The sequence below is a fragment of the Sinohyriopsis cumingii genome, chromosome 11, assembly GCF_028554795.1.
Source record: "Sinohyriopsis cumingii isolate HCF-2022 chromosome 11, ASM2855479v2, whole genome shotgun sequence".
Lineage (NCBI taxonomy): Eukaryota > Metazoa > Mollusca > Bivalvia > Unionida > Unionidae > Sinohyriopsis > Sinohyriopsis cumingii.
The window spans coordinates 69,000,124-69,020,812 of NC_142971.1; the positions used below are offsets into that span (position 1 = coordinate 69,000,124).

Here is a 20,689-nt window from a genome sequence, read left to right on the forward strand (position 1 = left end):
CCGGTAAAGATAGCGCAGATCCTAACAGCTATCGACCAATTGCACTCACAAGCTGTGTGTGCAAAACAATGGAACGAATAATCAATTCTCGGCTTGTCTGGTACTTGGAAACTAATAATTTAATATCTCCTTTCCAAAGTGGCTTTCGATATGGCCGGAGCACCAACGATCATCTGGTTAGACTAGAAACATTTATTCGAGATGCATTTATCAAGAAAGAACACTTAGTAGCGGTTTTCTTTGATTTAGAAAAGGCCTATGACACGACATGGAAGTACGGGATACTAAATGACCTGCACGATCTAGGTCTAAAAGGCCGTCTGCCCTCTTTCATATCCAACTTTCTCTCCGACAGAGAATTCAAAGTACGAGTGGGCTCTACCCTCTCAGAACTGCACGAGCAAGAGATGGGTGTGCCCCAGGGCAGTATTTTATCTGTGACGCTCTTTGACATCAAAATTAATAGCATCACCAAGTGTTTGACTCCTGGTGTGGATTGTTCGTTATACGTTGATGATTTTCTAATATGTTATCGGTCAAAGCACATGCATACAATTGAAAGACAACTGCAGCAAAATATAAACAAAATTCAAAATTGGGCCAATGCAAACGGTTTCAAATTCTCGAAATAAAAAACGGTATGCATGCATTTCTGTCAGTTACGAAAACATCACGATGAACCCAACCTCACGCTGGATGGAACACCTATTCCAGTTGTTGAGGAAACAAAATTTTTGGGTATTATCTTTGACAGAAAACTGACTTTTATTCCACACCTAAAACACTTGAAAGCCAAATGCTTAAAAGCACTTGACCTACTTAAAGTAGTAGCGCACACTGACTTTGGTGCTGATAGAAAAGTCATCCTAAATTTATATAGAACGTTTATTCGCTCCAAACTAGACTATGGTTGCGTTGTGTATGGTTCAGCCCGAAAGTCATATCTTAAAATGCTTGATCCAATTCATCATCAGGGAATAAGACTGGCTCTGGGAGCATTTAAAACATCCCCGTGTGAAAGCCTTCTAGCTGAGGCGAATGAACCACCGTTATCGCATCGCAGACAAATGCTTTCCGCACAGTATGCTCTGAAATTAAAATCAAACCCTCTGAATCCTGCTTTTTCGGCTGTTTTTCAACCCAAATACAAAACTTTATACGAAAATAAACCAAACGTCATACCTTCCTTTGGCATTAGAATATCATCCAGCCTTGACACTACAAATATAGATCTTTCTAAAATTCAGAAAACGTCCATCTCCGAAACACCACCCTGGCTAATTAAACAAACAAAAGTTCTTTTCACGCTACACGATGGAAAAAAATCCGAAACAAACCCTTCTGTCTTCCACAACTCTTACCATGAACTCCTCACCGAATTTAAAAACTGCACCAGAATTTATACGGATGGATCAAAGGATGAGGAAAAGGCTGCTGCAGCCTTTGTTTGTGGAAATCACACAACGCAAGTTCGTTTACCACACGGAGCATCAATTTTTACAGCCGAAATCAGAGCAATAGACCTTGCTCTGCAACATATAGAAAAGAAACACATTTTAAACAGTATCATCTTCTCCGACTCGCTATCAGTACTCCAGTCACTACACAATAGAAAACTGGAGAACCCATTATTAAAAAACATACTCGTCAAAAATACCGAGCTGAGTATCTCCCACAATATAATATACTGTTGGTTACCTAGCCACATTGGCATTAAAGGTAACGAAAAAGCAGATCGCGCTGCTAAAATGGCCCTTACTCAAGAACCATCTGATTTTAAAATACCATATACTGATTTTAAACCTTGTATCAGAAAGTTCTTTCGTCAGAAGTGGCAGGCATCATGGAATGATGCTGTAAATAACAAACTTAATGCCATCAAGCCAACTCTAGGAGAATGGACTCCTTCCTACAGAACCATTCGTAGGGAGGAGATAGTCATTGCAAGAATCCGAATTGGTCATACTTATATCACCCACACCCACATACTAAAAGGTGAAGACCCTCCAGAGTGCCTTTCTTGCAATGAACCATTCACTGTCAAGCACTTTATGATAGAGTGCTTTGACCTACAACCTACGCGCGATCGTTATTACATTGTGCATGACATGAAAGAACTTTTTGATACTATAAACATCACTCGTATTATAGAGTTCCTGAAAGCCGTAAATATTTACCCTAAACTCTGACTTTTATGCTATCACCTTGTGCAGTTTTATGCAATATACATATACCGTCCCATTTGAATAACTATTCATCATTTTTACATCTCCCGTTGATCGGGAAGCTTTATTTTGGACCGTTATCATCTTACCGTTTTTTAATTTCTACCATTTGTTCTTTTATATCGCTGGTCGATATAGGACCTTTTATACGTTTTAAAAGATTATAGAAATAACACTTTGTTTGGCGCTAAAGAGCCTAACAGTGCCGATGCGCCGTTAAAAATAAATCAATCAATCAATCAATCAATCAAAGTATGAATGTACTTTAAGCATGAATGTGCTCTAGGTACGAATGTACTCTAAGTATGAATGTATTCTACATCTAAGTTCACTCTAAACAAGAATGGACTCTATGCATGAATGCACTCTACGCATGAAAGTGCTCTAAGTATGAATGCACTCATTGCATGAATCTAATCTAAATATGAATATACTCTACGTATGAATACACTCAACGCATGAATGTACTCTTAAGTATGAATGCACTCTATGCATGAAAGTACTCCAAGTATGAATTTACTCTAAGTATGTATGCAGTCTAACTATGAATGTACTATAGATATGAATATACTCTATGTATAAATGCACTTCGTGAATGAATGTAATCCGAATATGAATGCACTCTATGTATGAATGTACTCTATGTATGAAAACACTTTATGGATTAATATAACCCAAGCATGAATGCACTCTAAGTATGAATGAACTCTAAGGATGAATATACTCTAAGAATGAATGTACTCTAAGCATGAATGTACTCTAAATGTAAATTCACTCTAAGCAGGAATGCACTCTATGAATGAATGCACTCTACGTATGAATGTACTCTAAGCATGAATACGCTCCATGCATGAATGTATTCTAAGTATGAATTTAATCTAGTCATGAATGTACTCTAAGTATGATTGCACTCTAAATATGAATTCCCTCTAAGCATGAATGTATTCTGAATCTAATTTCACGCTATGTATGAATGCACTCTACGCATGAATATACTGTAAGTATGAATGCACTCAATGCATAAATGTACTGTAAGAATGAATGCAAGCTACGCATGAATGCACTCTATGCATGAATGTACTCCAAGTATGAATGTACTCAAAGTATATATTTTTTTCCAATTATTATGAATGTACTCTAATTATAAATATCATCTAAGTATGAATGCACTCTATGCATGAATGCGCCCTAAGTATGAACGCACTACATGCATGAATACACTCTAAGTATGTATGAAATCTACGTATGAATGTAGTCTAAATACGAATGTGCTATATGCACGAATGTGTAACAATGAATGTAGTCTATGCATAGAGGCACTCTATGAATCAATGTTATCTAAGCATGAATACACATTAAGTATAAATTTACTCTACTGTAAGGATGTATCAACTCTAAGTATGAAACAAGTATAAATATCAATGTAATGGAAATATTATGTACCCTAAGTATGAGTGTATTCTAAGTAGGAATGCACTCTAAGGATGAATGTACTATATGCATGAATGAAGTCTTTGAATGAATGCACTCTATGCATGAATGCACTATATTGCATGACTGTATTCTAAGAACGAATGCACACTACGCATGGATGCATTTTAAGCATGAATGCATACGATGCATAAAGCACTCTATGGTGGTTGTACTCCGAGTACGAATGTACTCAAAGCATGTATGTAATCTAAGTATGAATGTGCTCTAAGTATGGATGTACTCTAAGATGAATGTGCTCTAAGTATGTATGCAATCTAAGTATGATGACTATACTCTAAGTATGGATATACCCTAAGATGAATGTACTCTAAGTATGAATGCACCCTAAGCATGATCGTACTCTAGGTACGAATGTACTCTATGTATGAATGTAATCTAAGTCTGAAGGCACTCTATGTATGAATGAACTATATGCATTAATGAACTCTCAATGAATGCACTATATGAATGTACTCTATGTATGAATGCAGTCTAAATATGAATGTACTCTAAGTTTGAATGTAATCTAAATATGAATGTATTATATGCATGAATGTACTCTAAATATAACTGCACTCTGTGTCGGTATGTAACCTAATGATGAATGTACTCTGAGTATGAATGCACTTTATGTATGAATGTATTCTAGGTATAAATCAATGCACTCTAGGTATAAATGCACTCCAGATATAAAAAAAAAGATATAGGCAAATCAGCTGCGTAATGCACTGAGAAAATAATTAGGCCAAGTTCTGACTGTCTAAATCCTTTTAGTATTTTCCCAACATTAATTGATTACTGATACAAATACATTAATTGATAACGTCTTCTATTTACAATGTAGATTGATATTACACGAGTTATTGGAAAAACACATGAAACATTGAGACACACAAATACAATGTTACATACATATGTACAACGAAGTTTCTAAATTAAGAATACTATGTTATATTCTGATGGACATGTCTGGATACCAATCATATTGTTCTGTTATATTAGTCATGTCAAAATGCCTATCAGAGTGTACTATTCTATTGCACGTGTATGCATTCCAGTCATAGTTTACACGTCGTGTCTAAATGCTTATCACATTGTTCTGTTCTATTGGATGTGTATTCAATCCAGTCATAGTTATACAGTGAGTGTGTAAATGACAAACCTGAATGTTCTGTTCTGTTTGGCGCTTATGCATTCCAGTCATATTGTTCTGCAGGGTGTGTCTAAACTCCTTTCAGACTGTTATATTCTATTGGACGCATATGCGTTCCAGTTATATTTTTCTACAGGGTGTGTCTAAATTCATATCCGTGCCTTAGCCATTACGTCACCTCCAAGTTCGCAATTAATTCAGAGAGAAACTTGCCGCGGTGGCATAGGCTTAGATACCGGAAAACCCGACATTATAGCATATAAGTGCTACTACCCAAACAGTTTTTTTCAAAGAGACCACCGATATTCAATCAGAACTAAAATGGTCAAACTTTGGGCGGGTTTCTCATGCAGCCAGACATTATCATGTTACATTCATTTTATAAGAATCAGTGCTAATTTGGACGTGACAAGAGTAGGTCATATAGAAGTTGGGAGACACTTGACTGCACTCCGAGATCAAATTGTGCACTCGTAAAAGAGCGGGAAAAGAAGTTCTAGGAAATTCAGACGAGTTTTGAAACAAAGGCTTCCGAGGTAAAATATCTTCGCCCGAATCTGTTCTCACGTTACTAACAAAGTGCTGTAAGATTTATACGTTATTATGTGTATTTAATATAGTAGAAATTTAATATTCTATGTATAGCTGTCTTATCAACACGTCGTAATGTAGCGTATTAAGTTATTGTTGGGTGTGTCTTAATATATGTCATATTTTGTGGTTTATTGAGCGTGTCTAAATGTCTGTCAAATTGCCATGTTATAATGGGCGTGTCTGATTGTGAATCATATTATTCTTTATACTGAGGGAAATGAACCAGTACTCGCCGGTGTACCTCAGAACGACGGTCCGATTTCATTATCCTCATATGCAAATACTAGAACCCATATCTTATTAAAACTATTCTTATACGAGTAAAACGACACTGAAACAAAATCTAATGAAACAACAATAACAAATGCAACAACGTGTACTTGTACTACAATTTGCCACTACTATCACTACTATTAGAGTTCCAATTGACTCACACTATATTTACAACACTTGATGAAACAAGGTACGTAATAATATAAATATACTCCACTGTGTACTGGGCATATTCGACCTTTGCCCCCTTCACAGTTATTACTGTATCACATAATGAAACCGCACTTCGAAAAATAGAAACTCTTTCTAAAAGGAATGTGAACTGTTTATAAATTCAAGATAATTTCAGATTGCTTAATGACGTATCAGATATATTGAAGAATCTGTTTTCTTCGTTGCAAATGCTCTGTTAATAGTGAATATGCGCACATCAAAATGGTAAACAGAATATTGTGACGTAGACTCGCTGTATTTGGTGGGAAGTACTGATAACATGTGTTTAGCTTGAAATACAGCTGTGTAATTCCCTCGGGACAATGGTGAGCAGACATTGCAATGAAGAGAGTTTAAGAGAGTATGAACTGAGTGATTATAATTAAGAGAGTATGAGCCGAGTGATTATAATGAAGAGAGTTTAAGACAGTATGGGCTGAGTGATTATAATCAAGAGAGTTTAAGACAGTATGAGCTGAGTGATTATAATGAACAGAGTTTAAGACAGTATGGGCTGAGTGATTATAATGAAGAGAGTTTAAGACAGTATGGGCTGAGTGATTACAATGAAGAGAGTTTAAGACAGTATGAACTGAGTGATTACAAAATCTCAAAGGAGTTATGACATAATACTATTTTTATTTTTATAATGAGGAAGTAGGTTATGTTTTCGTAAAGTCAGAAGCAAATGGAGATGAAATTAAATGATTTTTTTAGGAAGGACGGAGGAATTGATGTAACTGAAAGGCCTAGTGTTCTATTTACAGCAGGCATTCATATAACTGAAAGGCCCAGTGTTCTATTTATAGCAGGGATTTATATAAATGAGATGTCTAGTGCTATATTTACAGCAGGAATTGATAGAACTGAGAGGCCCAGTGTTCTGTTTACAGCAGAGATTGAAATAACTGAGAGGCCTAGTTTTCTATTTAGAGCAGGTGTTAGTGCAGAGAGGATGACGGGAAATTTAAAGAAGACTATAAATTAATAAAAAATCTACACTAATAATTAAAACTACTGCAGGTGAAAACATCATTCTTAAACATTATCTCCAATTGTAATGCCAATATTCAATTATTGAGACACTCTCTGGGAGCCACATTTCGTGACTTGGTATGCGTAATTGTCGATCCGATTTGGTTGCTATCGTAATGTGACATCATAGTTCTGAATATTATTGTGCTATACACCATCGTTCTATATTAATGACGTCAGTGCGTACCCTCAGCGTATTCTACATGTAGCTGTACACAATTTGTCGGTTAGGTTTTCTATTCATGTTTTGGTAAGCAGTTCATACACCCGATAACCACATCCAGCTACATAGGGCCTTTAAAATCATCTGCACATCGCTGATTCCTTATAATGGGATTTAGCCAAAAATCACGTGGACCAAATGAAGGATGGATGGAGGATCTGGCAAAATCTGGATACCGTGTCCCTTGATAAAGTCTGTCAAGACCGTGGGCTTCTGCTATGGTTCATTGTCAATGAGTAAATGGGTACCTCAATTACAGGTGTGCGGACGGATGGTTCTTTTGATGGAATAAAATTGTCCAGTGAGACTGTGGTAGTGGCAGAGTTAGGCACATGCATCTGGACGACAGGGCCTTTTACATCGAATACGTATAAAATGCTCGTCAAAGTCCGACTACTTCGTTCTTACTGTGGTCTAGGCTCGTTTTCTCCGATCCCATTTTTATTATCTTCTCGTACGTTGGGTCCAATCCAGTAGAGAGTCAAATATGAGAAAGAGTGGCTAGCGACGATAGACTGAGATTGTCACATTATCATTGTCACCATGTTTCGTCATCTGTGAAAATCTTGTTCAAACGTCCTTGGTCGCACTTTTCATATCTGGCGAATAGCTGTTTGATGACTTTATATATATATATATATATATATATATATATATATATATGCATGTGTCCAGCTTGCTTCAGGTGCGGCAGCATACACTTGCACAGTTGTCTTATCTATCGACATACATTAAGCTTAATATGAGGGTCAAATCAAAGCACAAAAAAATTATTTAAAAAACATTGAAAATCAAAAATAATAAGAAAATAACAACAAAGAAAACAAAGCAAACAAACAAATAAACAGAGAAAATCAGCTTCGCTGTATAAAATACTTTAGACTTTAGATGTACCCCACGCATCTGTACGCGTCTTCGCCATCAGTAAAAGCAGTTTTGAGTCAAATCATGTCCGCCAAGTGAGAAATAGCATTTGTTATAATGAACGTTTCTTAAAGGACGCAGGGGAGGGGGTACATGGGGAGGGATGAACAACTTGCTGACTGGAGAGGGAAAGGAACATTGCATGCCGGCTGCAGTTGAGGTGGTACACTGCTTGCCGATTTGAGAAACGTTAACGTAAATTTCACAGTGACTCATACTTCCATGAAGACATATATTTGTTTCCTTGAAATATCTGTAAGTATCATTTAGCCATTTTCAACCATTTTGATCAGTCTGTTTTGCATTAAATTTACAAAACTACACTATTTCTAATAAAGTCAATCAAATTCATTGTTTCACAAAGTAAACATTAATCGGAGTTAAGAATAAGATTTTGTGTGCTTTTTAACTAAATCTAGTTTACCTTGTTTGTGCAGGAACTTTGCAAAACCTGCTAAAAATTAAAACATTCATTCTGATATTTAAGTAAAGCAAGATCTCGCTGTTTACAAGCAATGAACTAAATTAAAGATCATGTTATAAATCAAGGGAGAGCAAAGTCCACAATCATAAAATTGGTGTTTTAAACACTGGAGACTTAAGTTTAAAAAATAATTAATAATACTCATACTCTGTTGTTTTACTACATAATCAGGTCTAGAGATTGACTGCCAGAACTTGATTTTGGATATAGCTGTCGTTTAGGGATTATCCACTTGATAAGTGGAATTCTCGTCCAATTTAAAATCTGACCAATCAATTGTCTTTCATGACTTTCATAGTTGAAGAATGACATGACTTACAGTACATCAGTTGAAATGGACATCCACTGGGACTGCAGGTCGTCGAATAAGTCAGCATATCATTGTCAGCATCCGTGGCAGACACTCTAAATATTGTGTCCCCAATGTACGCGGTGTGAGCGTCAACTGTTATAGTGTCTGAAAATTAGTAGGACTGCGTTATTTCTTTGACATAATCAGTGATGAATACCTTGTACAAAAAATTATGTTTATAAAATTATTTTTTTAAATATTTATTCCTAATAAAAACATTTTGCACTATTTCCTTCTTAGCATGTTTTGTCATTGAAAAATTGCATCCCTAACAAACATCTTTATAAATAAAACTGCAAAAGGTATCCTTAAATATTCTAGCATTCCTTTTTCTTTTGAAGATAAACAAGTACTTATCAATTCCTTTTGTACATCTGCAGATGGAAGAAGTCCAACCAAATGTATATAATAACTGGCAATTAGGGAAACGATTATAATAATCATAATATACAAGCTATGAATATTTTAACATTGTATATGTTTTCTGATGAAAAGTGATTTGAAATAAGCTCGCTGACTTTACGGTTTCATATTATAGAAATAAACTTGCGGACTATTTTGTTTCATATTACAGAAATTTTTTGACAGACTATTTTGTTTCATATTCCAGAAAAGAAAGTTGGCGGGCTATTTTGTTTCATATGGTATAAAAAGGGACCCATATATGTGAGATTTTACAATATTCGAATCATATCAGCTCTTGATATAGCCTTTGCTTGGAAGCAAAACTTACATTATTCTCGTTCAACCAGACTATCGCTTGGGTATGTGAGAAATTCGCTACATTGCTTTACTGCTCTCGTTAATGAAAGAAGGCGCCCCAGCTTAACTTTGTAGAAGTGAAATTATAAAGATATCTCTAAAAATCTCAAGCTTTCTCTTCGTGTATTTTATGCAATCTGTCAAACTAAAATAATAGTGAAAATTTAAATAGATACCATTTAGCTCCTCTACTGTTGTAGGAAATGCCTCGATCCGCCAGTAAAAGTGTCCATGCATATGACGTCTTCTTATCATCACAATTACTTAAGGCATCATTTCATTTCATCAGCCAATGAAATCGTTTTACCAGTTTTTCGGGTAAACGTCGTTCTGGCTCCACGATGAAGTCTACTTTATTTTTTTAATATTTTTTATATATATATATAAATTTTAATTTATAAGACCCCTCGTAATGCTTTGTTCGCACGGAACCGCCCAAGAGTCTGATTGATAGGACTAGATATGCATGAGGTAACTACTTAAAATTCCATAGCTATTATAATCATAGTCTGCTAGAAGCTTGACTTAATTTGTTTCCTTTATATGATGTATTGATTCAGATAAAGTTTACCATACATTTAATACGTGTTATACGCATCGTTTCAGTAAATACCAATGTTATGTCAAGAACTAGATTTAAGGTGTGGTGACCTTTAGGCATTTTCTCTGTATTGACAGACATGGATCCCAGTAACTGAAGCTTAGTAAAGAAATAACGCCAAGACCAAGATGTATGCTAAACAGTTTCATATTCATGACAATGCTGGATGTCACAATGACTCACTGATGAATGCCTGATTAACAATGAATAGGTTGCGTGTTTTAATCCTGGAAAGTCCAACCCAGCTGAACTGCACCGATGGTACTTTGAGCAAGGAAATGTACTCCCATTGCCTAGGAAGTTAATAACCTTTAATTGAATGAAGCACTGTTACAGACAAATAAATCAGTGACAGTAGTTCCAGTTTGTAAAAATGTATAATGATGGTTGTCACAACTTATTAACTTACTGTCAAGGTTTGTAAAAATTGGAGCTGAGCTCTTGTTTATGTTGACAGTTAAAGTTGACGAGGCACTTCGTGAGGATTCTGTGTCAACACACTTCACGTTCACGGTGTATGATTGTGTTGTTGCATAGTTGAACTGGGGCCACTCGTTCACATAGACACCATAAGCTGCAAAAAAAGGAGGAAGAAATAATTGTTGCTATAGCTGAACAAGAAAAATAAAAGAAGGCAAACTGAGCTAACAGAAGTAACAGAGGCGCACGCTTATAGTTGTATTTACATTGCTTCCATTATTGCAAATACATTTTTAAACTATTGTACTTTTTCTGTATTTTACTTTTCTTTTTAAATGATTGTATAAGAGCAACGGGTTGATGCCGTACATTTAATTTCTCTTCAACATTATAGATTTTACAAACAAATTCAAATTAAAATGAAAACACTATGAAACAATGAAGACTTGACAAAAATGGCTAAGTTAAAATTTGAAGTAATAAAAAAGACATACTTAATAAAAATGGTTATCTTCAATCATGCGTAATTGAGATTTTTAACATATTAAATACAGATGCAACATATTCAGCTGAAATGCAAAATATGAAATAAACAAAATTACAAACGGAATCATCAGATATTTAATATTCGTAAATTATTATGTGTCCATTCGTTTTCTCTTATAGCTGTGTATTGTCAGAATCTGCAATATTTCTTCATACTGCACTGTTTCATATTGCACGACACGTTTTTCTATAAATAGCATCTTGTGTTAGGAAGAGCATTCAAGTGCATAAAAATATGTCATCTATAGCTGGCAATAACAATGGCGATAAATGTACTTACTTTTCTGCCTCCTGAGTTTCATAAAAATATACTTTGTTAGTTATTTCTGCTAATCAGAATTACATGTGTGTCAAGAATCGATCCACAACGCGAAACAATACTACAGTTTGGATTACATTTCTAACAGAAATCTCGCTCCAAAGGAGAATATACTGCATTACAAATCGAAATGAATTTGAGATTCCCTAACAGACAATATTTGTATAATATGTCTTTATCTGAATCTCAACTAAAATATTGTTTCTCTTTCGAAAAATTATGATTCTAAACTATCAGTGACAGTACAGAAAAACGTGATCAGATTTCATCAAAGCCAATCGCTCCAGCCGCATGTACATATCCAGCTAATATCCAGTGGCGTCACTAGGGCTGGTGTCACCCAGTGCGATAACTAATGGCGTCACCCTCATGGGCCTCCTTCCGTAACAGACCATACAGAATCCTTAGTAATGTCATTTTGGTGTCACCTTCTCTGATGGTGTCACCCGGTGAGGTCCGAATCCCTCTGCCAACAGACACCTAGTGTCGCCACTGCTAACATCTATAGTCCATCCCAACTAGAAGAGCAGAATTTAGCTGGTTCGACAGAACAACAAATTCCCCCTATTTCAGACCAACTGGAAAGTTGTTTCAAGGCGCAGCCATTCATAAACTGACTATAAATGTCAATTTTAAGTAGAACAAATTGAAATGTCTTTTTAAACGAATGACTTAGCTTGCTACATAGTTCGAAATTCGCTGGGTGGTGATAAGTTAGCTTGGATATAGTTTATGTGTATTAATTTAACTATGCTTGTGTGTTTACTTTGCAATCTAGCAGAAATGTAATTACTTTGCTACTTCTAGTTTTCTTTTGATTATTCAGTCCTAGGTAGAAAAGGAAAATGAGTATGTAGTAGAAAAGGTCTCTCAGTTGGTGAGGAAAATATGAACTCTTAAAGTATCGCCATACAGCTTAGAATGGCTTATGCATTGTTTGCCATACAATGCAGAGTCCTAAAATTATATATTGTTAAAGTGTATATTTGTCATACAAAGAAACTTATATTCTTAAAGCTGTTCCAGACTGATGTTTGTAAAGGACGCAGAGTTATTGCAATGGCTTACCTTCTCAACTCCCCAAATTTATTTCGCATAGTCCAGTGCTCCGACCTCCAGGTCGAGCCCCCCCCCCCCCCCAACTGTGCTCCTTATTAATAAAGAGAAATCCGCCATGCAGACGATGTATCTTCCTGTAATCTCGTCATATATACAGTTTAAATAGAAGATATATGAAAATATAATTGTAATATGGATGTTTGTACCTTTGACCAATGACCCCTTCACATAGACCATTGGGATAGGAGCCAGGTCTAACATCCCTCTTGGAGATCGTTACCCCAAGGTCAACAAAACTACACCGTTTCGTGAATTCCAGCCAACAATAGGATATGTGGCAATGGACAAGCGAACAGACAAATGATTTCAAAGTATCAACAGTAATAAATGATCGCGATAAATAACTGACTGGCATTCATCAACAACGTACCTTCCTCATAATATTCATTTATTAACGTCTGAACCAAATCCTTATAATACCATTTTACTTATTTGCGTTTTCATTGTGAAACAATTCACTGTACTTACTCTGGGATCTGGTAGTTCCAACTGAGTTTGGTCGTACTTGGAATTTCAGGTTACTTGCCGTGTCATAGCAGTAATACCACGCACTTCCACTCAGGCCTATGGTGTACAGTAAAGATTGACTGGTTGTGCCCTCTGCCAATGATACCACTGCCGGCAGGTTGGTGAATGTCAGGGTCTGATAACAAAATTAATTGTGCAGTATCAAACTCTTCTCCTTTCATTGGCTTAATGCGCAATCGTACATTATATGATGGATAACTGACTAAGGAGTATAATACATACTGAATAACAAAACATTACTATTTTTGTCTTGCTTGCATTAATGTATTGACACGTTGGTGTTCTAATAAACATATTATCCATGATATTTCTAATTACGTGACTGTTTAGAGCTTTGTTAGATTTTAGCGATTGTTTGGTTGGTTGTGGGGAAGCGGTGTTCCCACGATATTCCTCAAGCCGCGTAATTAACCAGTTACAAGGAATAAACGTCTTAATGTGCATTAATCTCAAAACCTTATGGAATCATAGATTAGTTTCCAAAACATACCAGTTCTCTAGATATAATACAGTATACCTGCTTAATCATTTGAGGTATTAATAATAATTTGTACTAGGCCTTTGGGACATGTTAGCAGTATATGGCATGAAAAACCGATCTACGTTCCTGAAAGGCGTCCTGATAAGCCATACGAATGTGAATCAAGAAAAACTACGCAAAATGTCAAATAAGAATCTTTTGAACGTGTGGCTAATAGTTGTTTAGAGGAAATTTAGCTGTAGTTTAAGCCTTCTGTTGACAATGAATGTTGCCTTGGGGCCATAGGGAAGACATCGACCTCAATGAATGTTGTCTTGAGGCCATAGGGAAGACATCGACCTCAGTGCAGCCTGAGTCAGAAGGTGCTTGATTTGATCGGTAGTAAGGTTCTCTTAGACCACTTGTGTGTTACATTATGGCTTTGCCGGCTAAGAAGGCGGTGACAATGTTGACTGGGGAAACAGCCATAGAGACAACGTTTATGTTTTGCGCTGAAATTTTTATATGTTAGACATGGGAATAATGCAATAGGAACACTCCGTCACATATGTAAAAAATTCCATCTAAAAAATACTTCGACTGAGTAATGCTGAGAAAAAAAGATGAAAATCGACTGAGCAAGGCAAAGAGCTCGGTCACACGAAGAAGTTGCTAGGACAAAACAGACTGGTCCAAAGGAGCGTTGTGCATAGTTCTATTAAATTATGTCCACGATTACAGTAGAAAAAGAGATCTCTGTTGAAATCATGCTTTTGAAGCTTTCAGCAAAGAATATGGAAAACTTTGAGCTAGCCGTATTGAACAATATGATGGCGTGTAACGTGAACATGTCGTCATTTGTAATAACGTAGACGTATCTGAATGTAGGGGAATGTTACATCACTACACTGGAGCAGCTGAGATGCAAGATAGGGTGGAAAACTTATTTAATAATGTTGAATGTTAGATTTGTAAGAAACGGCTGGACTACCGGAAAGTACAATGTCGGCGTTGGGGGGCAGCCATTATGAGTAAAGTTTCAATCCCAATACTGTCTACTTTATGTGTCACTCATTTTTGGAAATGAGTTATTATATATCTTGGCCGTAATGTATATCTGGCATATCAAGAACGTTGTAAAGCTACTCACAAATGTGAAAAGTACAGACACTATCCAGCCTCCTTACCCCCCCCCCAAGAAAAAAACAAAATGAATCACCCGCAGAAAACAAAAACGAATAAACAAAAACACGCGAAACAAATTCATCGAAGGACTTCCTTTAAGTATTCAAAATATAAATTTGTTTTCAAATTATTTAACGAAATTTAACGAAATGTTCATACATGGGCAAGTGAAGATTTTTAAATATCATCAACAATATTCATCGTGCAAATATGATACGCTTTGTACTAAACGGTGGATGTTGGTATCGTTTAATGAATTCCAGGGCAAACGCCATGCCTATATGCAACATGTGGAGGAACTAATGCAAGCACTTATTTCAAATGCAATTTATGAGCAAGTCGAATAATATGCACCTTTAGCGAATCTTGGAGGGCAAAAGTTAACATTAGATTTATCACATGACTCAATATAATGAGTTCAGGAAACTGCACAATATTGTAGTGGGAGCAATTGAAGACATTCGGAGGCCTCGGACATTTCAACTATGCATTCCATGACATCATGGAGTTATTTTTGACGTCACGAGGTGTTTTATACGTGTTAAATGTAAGCAAAATATTACATGGTGATATTAGCGTAACTATTCCGACAGTCATATGATAAACATGCCGATGAAGTTTATCAGGATTGGCTAATGTCTTATGTTGATTCTAGTATAAGGGGATTGTCATCTCGTTATAAAATTTTGATAAGTGTATATAATCTTTGCTTACATTTATATAGACAAATCTGTGTGATCCGTACCAAAACAAATAGGCCAAATCGGACCCATAAATACGATAAATATATATCGGATACGCTTTCCTGTCTGGAGGAAACGGGACTGGAGCAAACATCGATTACTGTTCACCCTCTGTAACTTTGTATTATCGTGTTAAACCAAACAAACGCACTAAACATAGGTTTGCAGACTAAATAAAGCGAAATCTTAAAAGTTGTTCGTATCAGTAATAGTATTCGGATCCATTACCCTTGGGGATATAACGATGGTCAAGGTTGCGGTGTTGTACTGATAACAGTTTGTCTCCTTCACCATGAACACCACTGTATGAGTTTCCCCTTCTCTGTCAGACAGGCTCGAGATCGTGGACAGTTTTACTACAAAGGAAATCAAAATGAATTTATTTCTATTAGCACCACAGTCAATTTAAATGCTATAAAAGACCATTTCTTCACACTTTATAAAAAAAATAGGTTTGAAAAGAAAACCAGTTCTTTTCTTCATAAGTGTCTGGAATGAAGATACAAAGTCAACGGGAAATTATACTAAAACTTTGCTCAAATTTATTTAGCAGTTTAAAAAATATGGCCAATTTTATTTTTTTTAATATTTTTTTTCTTTTTGCTTTGAGGGTTATCGAAGTTACGATAATAAGCTTTACTAAGTCTATCGACAGATGTTAGTTCACCTAATCCGAAATGCTGCTAAGGCACGTTGTTAGCAGCAATCAATCAACACTTTCATTGTCATACTGTCGCCTAACCGGAATAGTCTAAGAAACATCACTGGTACATATAAATTCTTTCCACATATAAAGTGCTTACAAATAAACCGCTCGCATCGGGAATGAAACTGAGAAATAACCCCTTTACAAAAGTGCTAATACCACAGCTTTAATAAATATCGAAATTAATGAATAATGTAATAAAATCAGTTTGTCAAAAACAGTTCCCTGAAATCAAATCATCGATTATAATAATTGATATTAACATATTAACATGTATAGTTAACTATGATCTAAAATTATTTTTGTGCCTTCATATCAACATCTATATTATTTTGTGCCATGGTCAGACTGATACAAAAAAATTGCATGATGCAAGTGCATTGCTATATTTATATTATTATCACTCGTAATGCTAATTGGCAAAATTAAAACAGACAGTTATGAAAACAGTTTTGCATGATAATATCGTATAAACGTGCTTTTTAATATTCCACAACACAGCGAGATCGATTATGAAGAAGAATAATTAAAACTTTACGCTAAAGGTCGGTTTATCTTTGACCCAACCATTGTGTTCTTTGTAGCAACTGGCCAGCACACGTGTTGCTTTGTCCATTACAGTAGGCCAGTTCAAAATGAGGAACATTAAGTAATAATAGGAAGCATACACCTGGCTGTGTAAGAAAGGGCACAGGTCCCAAATATTTTACAACACCACATGTACGAGGTCAAACCTGGTTGTGTAACCAAGTGCAATAGTCTCACTTTTACTTGGAACACCACCTGTACGAGGTCAAACACAGACGGGAAAAGAAGTGCACTAGTCTCACTTTTACTTGGAACAGCACTTGCATGAGGTAAAACATTGCCGTGTAAGGAAGTACATCAGTCCCACTTTCGCTTGGAACATCGCTTGTTCGAGGTCAATCCTGTCTGTGCAAGGAAGTTTACTAGTCCCACTTTTACTTGAACACCACGTGCTCGATATCAAACCTAGCTAAGTAAGGAAGTGCACTAGTTACATTATTAGTTGGAATACCACTGGTTCGACACCAACCCTGGCTTTTCACGGAACTGCCCTTGTCTCACTTTCGCTAGGAACGTATTCTTTCGATATGAAATCTGGATGTGCAAGGAAGTGCACTTGTTCCACTTTTACTACTTTGTTCTTAATCACCGTCTTCTTTTTCTTCGTTACTACTACAACAACAACTACTACCTTATAACACGAAAAAAATGGTATATAAAAAATGGTATATAATAATGGCATTATTATTATTATTATTATTATTGTATCATTGTTATTGTTAGCAGACCCATTTCAGGAAGTGAGCTCTTTTGGTATGGAGTTTATCAATATGTCTGGAACAGAGTTAATGTTTCGAAGAAACAGAACTTCAATCACTTAGACTGACCTTGATCTCTCCACATTAGAAAATCAATATTTTTTAGTTCGTTATAAAACAGTCATTCTATTGCATTAATATAACTCCAGGCCTTTGTCAAATAATTATTTTACCCAGTGGGTGTTACCTATATGACAATCGTGAAAATTATATTATAAAAATTTCATTGATATTAAAATTCTCTAATTGGAAATAGAAAACCGGAAATCGCGGTCTTAACAAGATCACTATGCATAAAGGACTCGTTACCATGGGGGCATGCCTCGCGTGCGGCGTTTCTTATTCTTACTATTACAATTACAGGATGTGTTATCACCGTCTACATTACGTACAAAGATCTCGTATAAGACTGGAGAATATGACGTCACTTTTTTGGTATAGGACTTGAAAGTATAATGATTTATGAAAGCATTAACGTGGGTCGCTTGTGTACATGTCAAGCTATAAACCGTCGCTATTCGTTGCACGATTGAAACAACAACAAAAAATTAAAGAGAAAGCAGACTGAATCAGTTCGATATCTGTCACCTTATTGTATCGTTGCATATGTACTTGAACTATCCATTATTTTGCTTTGCATCATCGAAGGAGTTCCACTGACTAAAACATTAGGACAACCACCGTTACCAGTGTATCTCGTAAGAGAGTGGAAGGCACCTCACATAATAACGCAATCATGCTGAGTTGAATAAAATGAAGCATACTGATAAATCAACGGTCTATAATAATGCGGAAAATGTGTCCAAAATGATAAGTATCATCATATACAAAAGAGTCAAATCTAGTGAGTGCTGCCATTTCTGTGATTTCCTCGTTCGCTCGCTTATAGCCGAAAGTTTTAAAAATAGCAATGATGTAGACGAAAAACGTTCATCCCATTTTCTTTAAATGAAAGCCCATCAAATACAATTCTATTCCAGTCTCTTATACAGGTAGATTGTATGTGGTCCAGGGATTATACGGCCACCGAAAAACGTCAATATGGCATGGAGCCAACATATGCCATTGTAAAGTTATATGTGTTTGAATATACGCATGCCACTAGAAAGATTCTTTTTTGACTAAATTCTTCTTCTTCGCCCTCTTTGGCAATAGCAAATGTGTTATCCACCGAGACAACAAATTACATCCAAAATTTCTTAATACTAGTCAGTTTATCAAAATGTCGATGAAGAAAAAGGAAAAATTGAGAAAAATCTAAGCATTAACAAAACATTATCAAGAGAAACTTACGTGTTGAGGTGTCGAACGAGTATAGATTGATGTATGACTTCACCAGTGTTATCTCCAACTTGCTGACGTCATCAGGGTCTGAATCAGTTACGGAAACTGTGAAAAGAACCGAGTTGATGGCCGTGCTGGGATCGATCGTTACGGAGGAACCCAGGTTTGTGAAAATAGGTGCTGAAGCTGCATTTGAAAAGGACGTCAATTAAACTATTATGGAAGTGCTAAACATATTATGTCAATTTAAAACATCAAAGTTTATCTCTGGCATCTGCGGTAGTCTCTGGTATCATCTACGTATTTTAACTCCACCAGTCCTACACACAAGGCGCTATCACTAGGGTTCTCAGGATACCACATAAAAGTGCATGTAGCCCAAACGCTTCCAGAGTGTTTGGTCCTGGCTAACTTCTTCACAGGCACAACAAATAACACTGATTCATCACAAGAAAAACAATCTAATCGTACAATTTCCTATCAAAGTACGATCTTTGGACTAATGGGTTTAATCTTAGCTACATGGTCATTTTCAAATAGCTCGGGAATGGGGATGGGTTGCCATTTCCAGAGTATAACTTTACAGTTAGATAATTATAATTATGCATCGGAAAATCTTAAGACGAAGGAGCTTCAGGGTGTTTCACCCCTGGTTCCCCAAGTCCCTCAGATCCCTTGCACTAGCCCCACGCTCCAATACCCCACTTCCACCCCACCCCCCAAAACCCCCCACCAAAAACAACAAAAACTGAATGATATTTCTGGATCTGCTAATGTTACTGCCCTGACAAGTTATAAATGGTGATAAAGGCTCTACACTGTTTATGTGACAAATATAGACACCATAATCGTAATTTATATTAAATATTATTAGATTAACCTGCGACCGCTCCGGTGGCCGAAGTCGTCAGAGCATCCGCCTCGGATGCGAGACGCCGCATACATAAAGCATCATGTCCCACCCAGTCGCATATTCCTGACACCAGACCGACCAGTCGTAACACTAACCTCTTAATGATGAGCGCCTAGTGAGTACCAATTTTATAATTTTTTTCATAGGACTCGGCCGGGGTTTGAAACTGCGACTAGCGCATTCGAAAGGACAGTCTAACCACAGGAACACCGAAATATAAAGACGATGGGTTTATATTTTAATTAGAAAATTTAATAAATTGATTTGACAGAATCAAATAACACATCTTACTGTTTTCATGAATGCAAATATTTCTTTCTTTGACTAGATTTGTTAAAGAAATGCTGGGAAACTCAAAATCTGACAAGTTCAATGGGGTTACAGCATTTTCACGGAAGTTCCTTACTAATGAATTGAAAATTAAAGGTAAATTGAGATAGTTATTGAGAGGAGTGGGATTCAAAGACTAACATTATATCAGTTGGATTTACAGCCCTACCATGCAAGACGCTGACCTTGATAGTTGTGATGCGGGGTGGGTGAGAGATCGGTTATCCCCCACCCCCGATCGTAACTGTCACTGTCGATGTCTTGCATTGTTTGACTATTGGATCCCCATCACTATAACAATTTAGCGATAGTCTTAATTTCATTTGTATGTAGCCCCTATAAGTATCCTAAAATGGTAATGAACACGAAAATATATATAAAGACGCGAAAATTGGTTACTCAAGTGTCTCGACAAGAACGATTCGACCACGTCACAGAGAACTCCTCATATCATCAAATCCACGAGGCATTAAACAAA

At 36.2% G+C, this 20,689-nt stretch overlaps 1 protein-coding gene across 1 annotated transcript in view; it reads right to left on the reverse strand.

Annotated features, from left to right (window-relative positions):
- LOC149788637 (uncharacterized) overlaps positions 1-20,689 on the reverse strand; it is a 54,905-nt gene that overhangs the window by 21,660 nt on the left and 12,556 nt on the right. The window contains exons 6-10 of the mRNA XM_089974725.1: positions 18,978-19,154; positions 15,861-15,988; positions 13,185-13,359; positions 10,722-10,886; positions 8,917-9,054 (exon numbers count right to left, since the gene is read on the reverse strand). Of these exons, the coding sequence (XP_089830851.1) occupies positions 8,917-9,054; positions 10,722-10,886; positions 13,185-13,359; positions 15,861-15,988; positions 18,978-19,154 (783 nt within the window). The remainder of the gene's footprint in view (positions 1-8,916; positions 9,055-10,721; positions 10,887-13,184; positions 13,360-15,860; positions 15,989-18,977; positions 19,155-20,689) is intronic.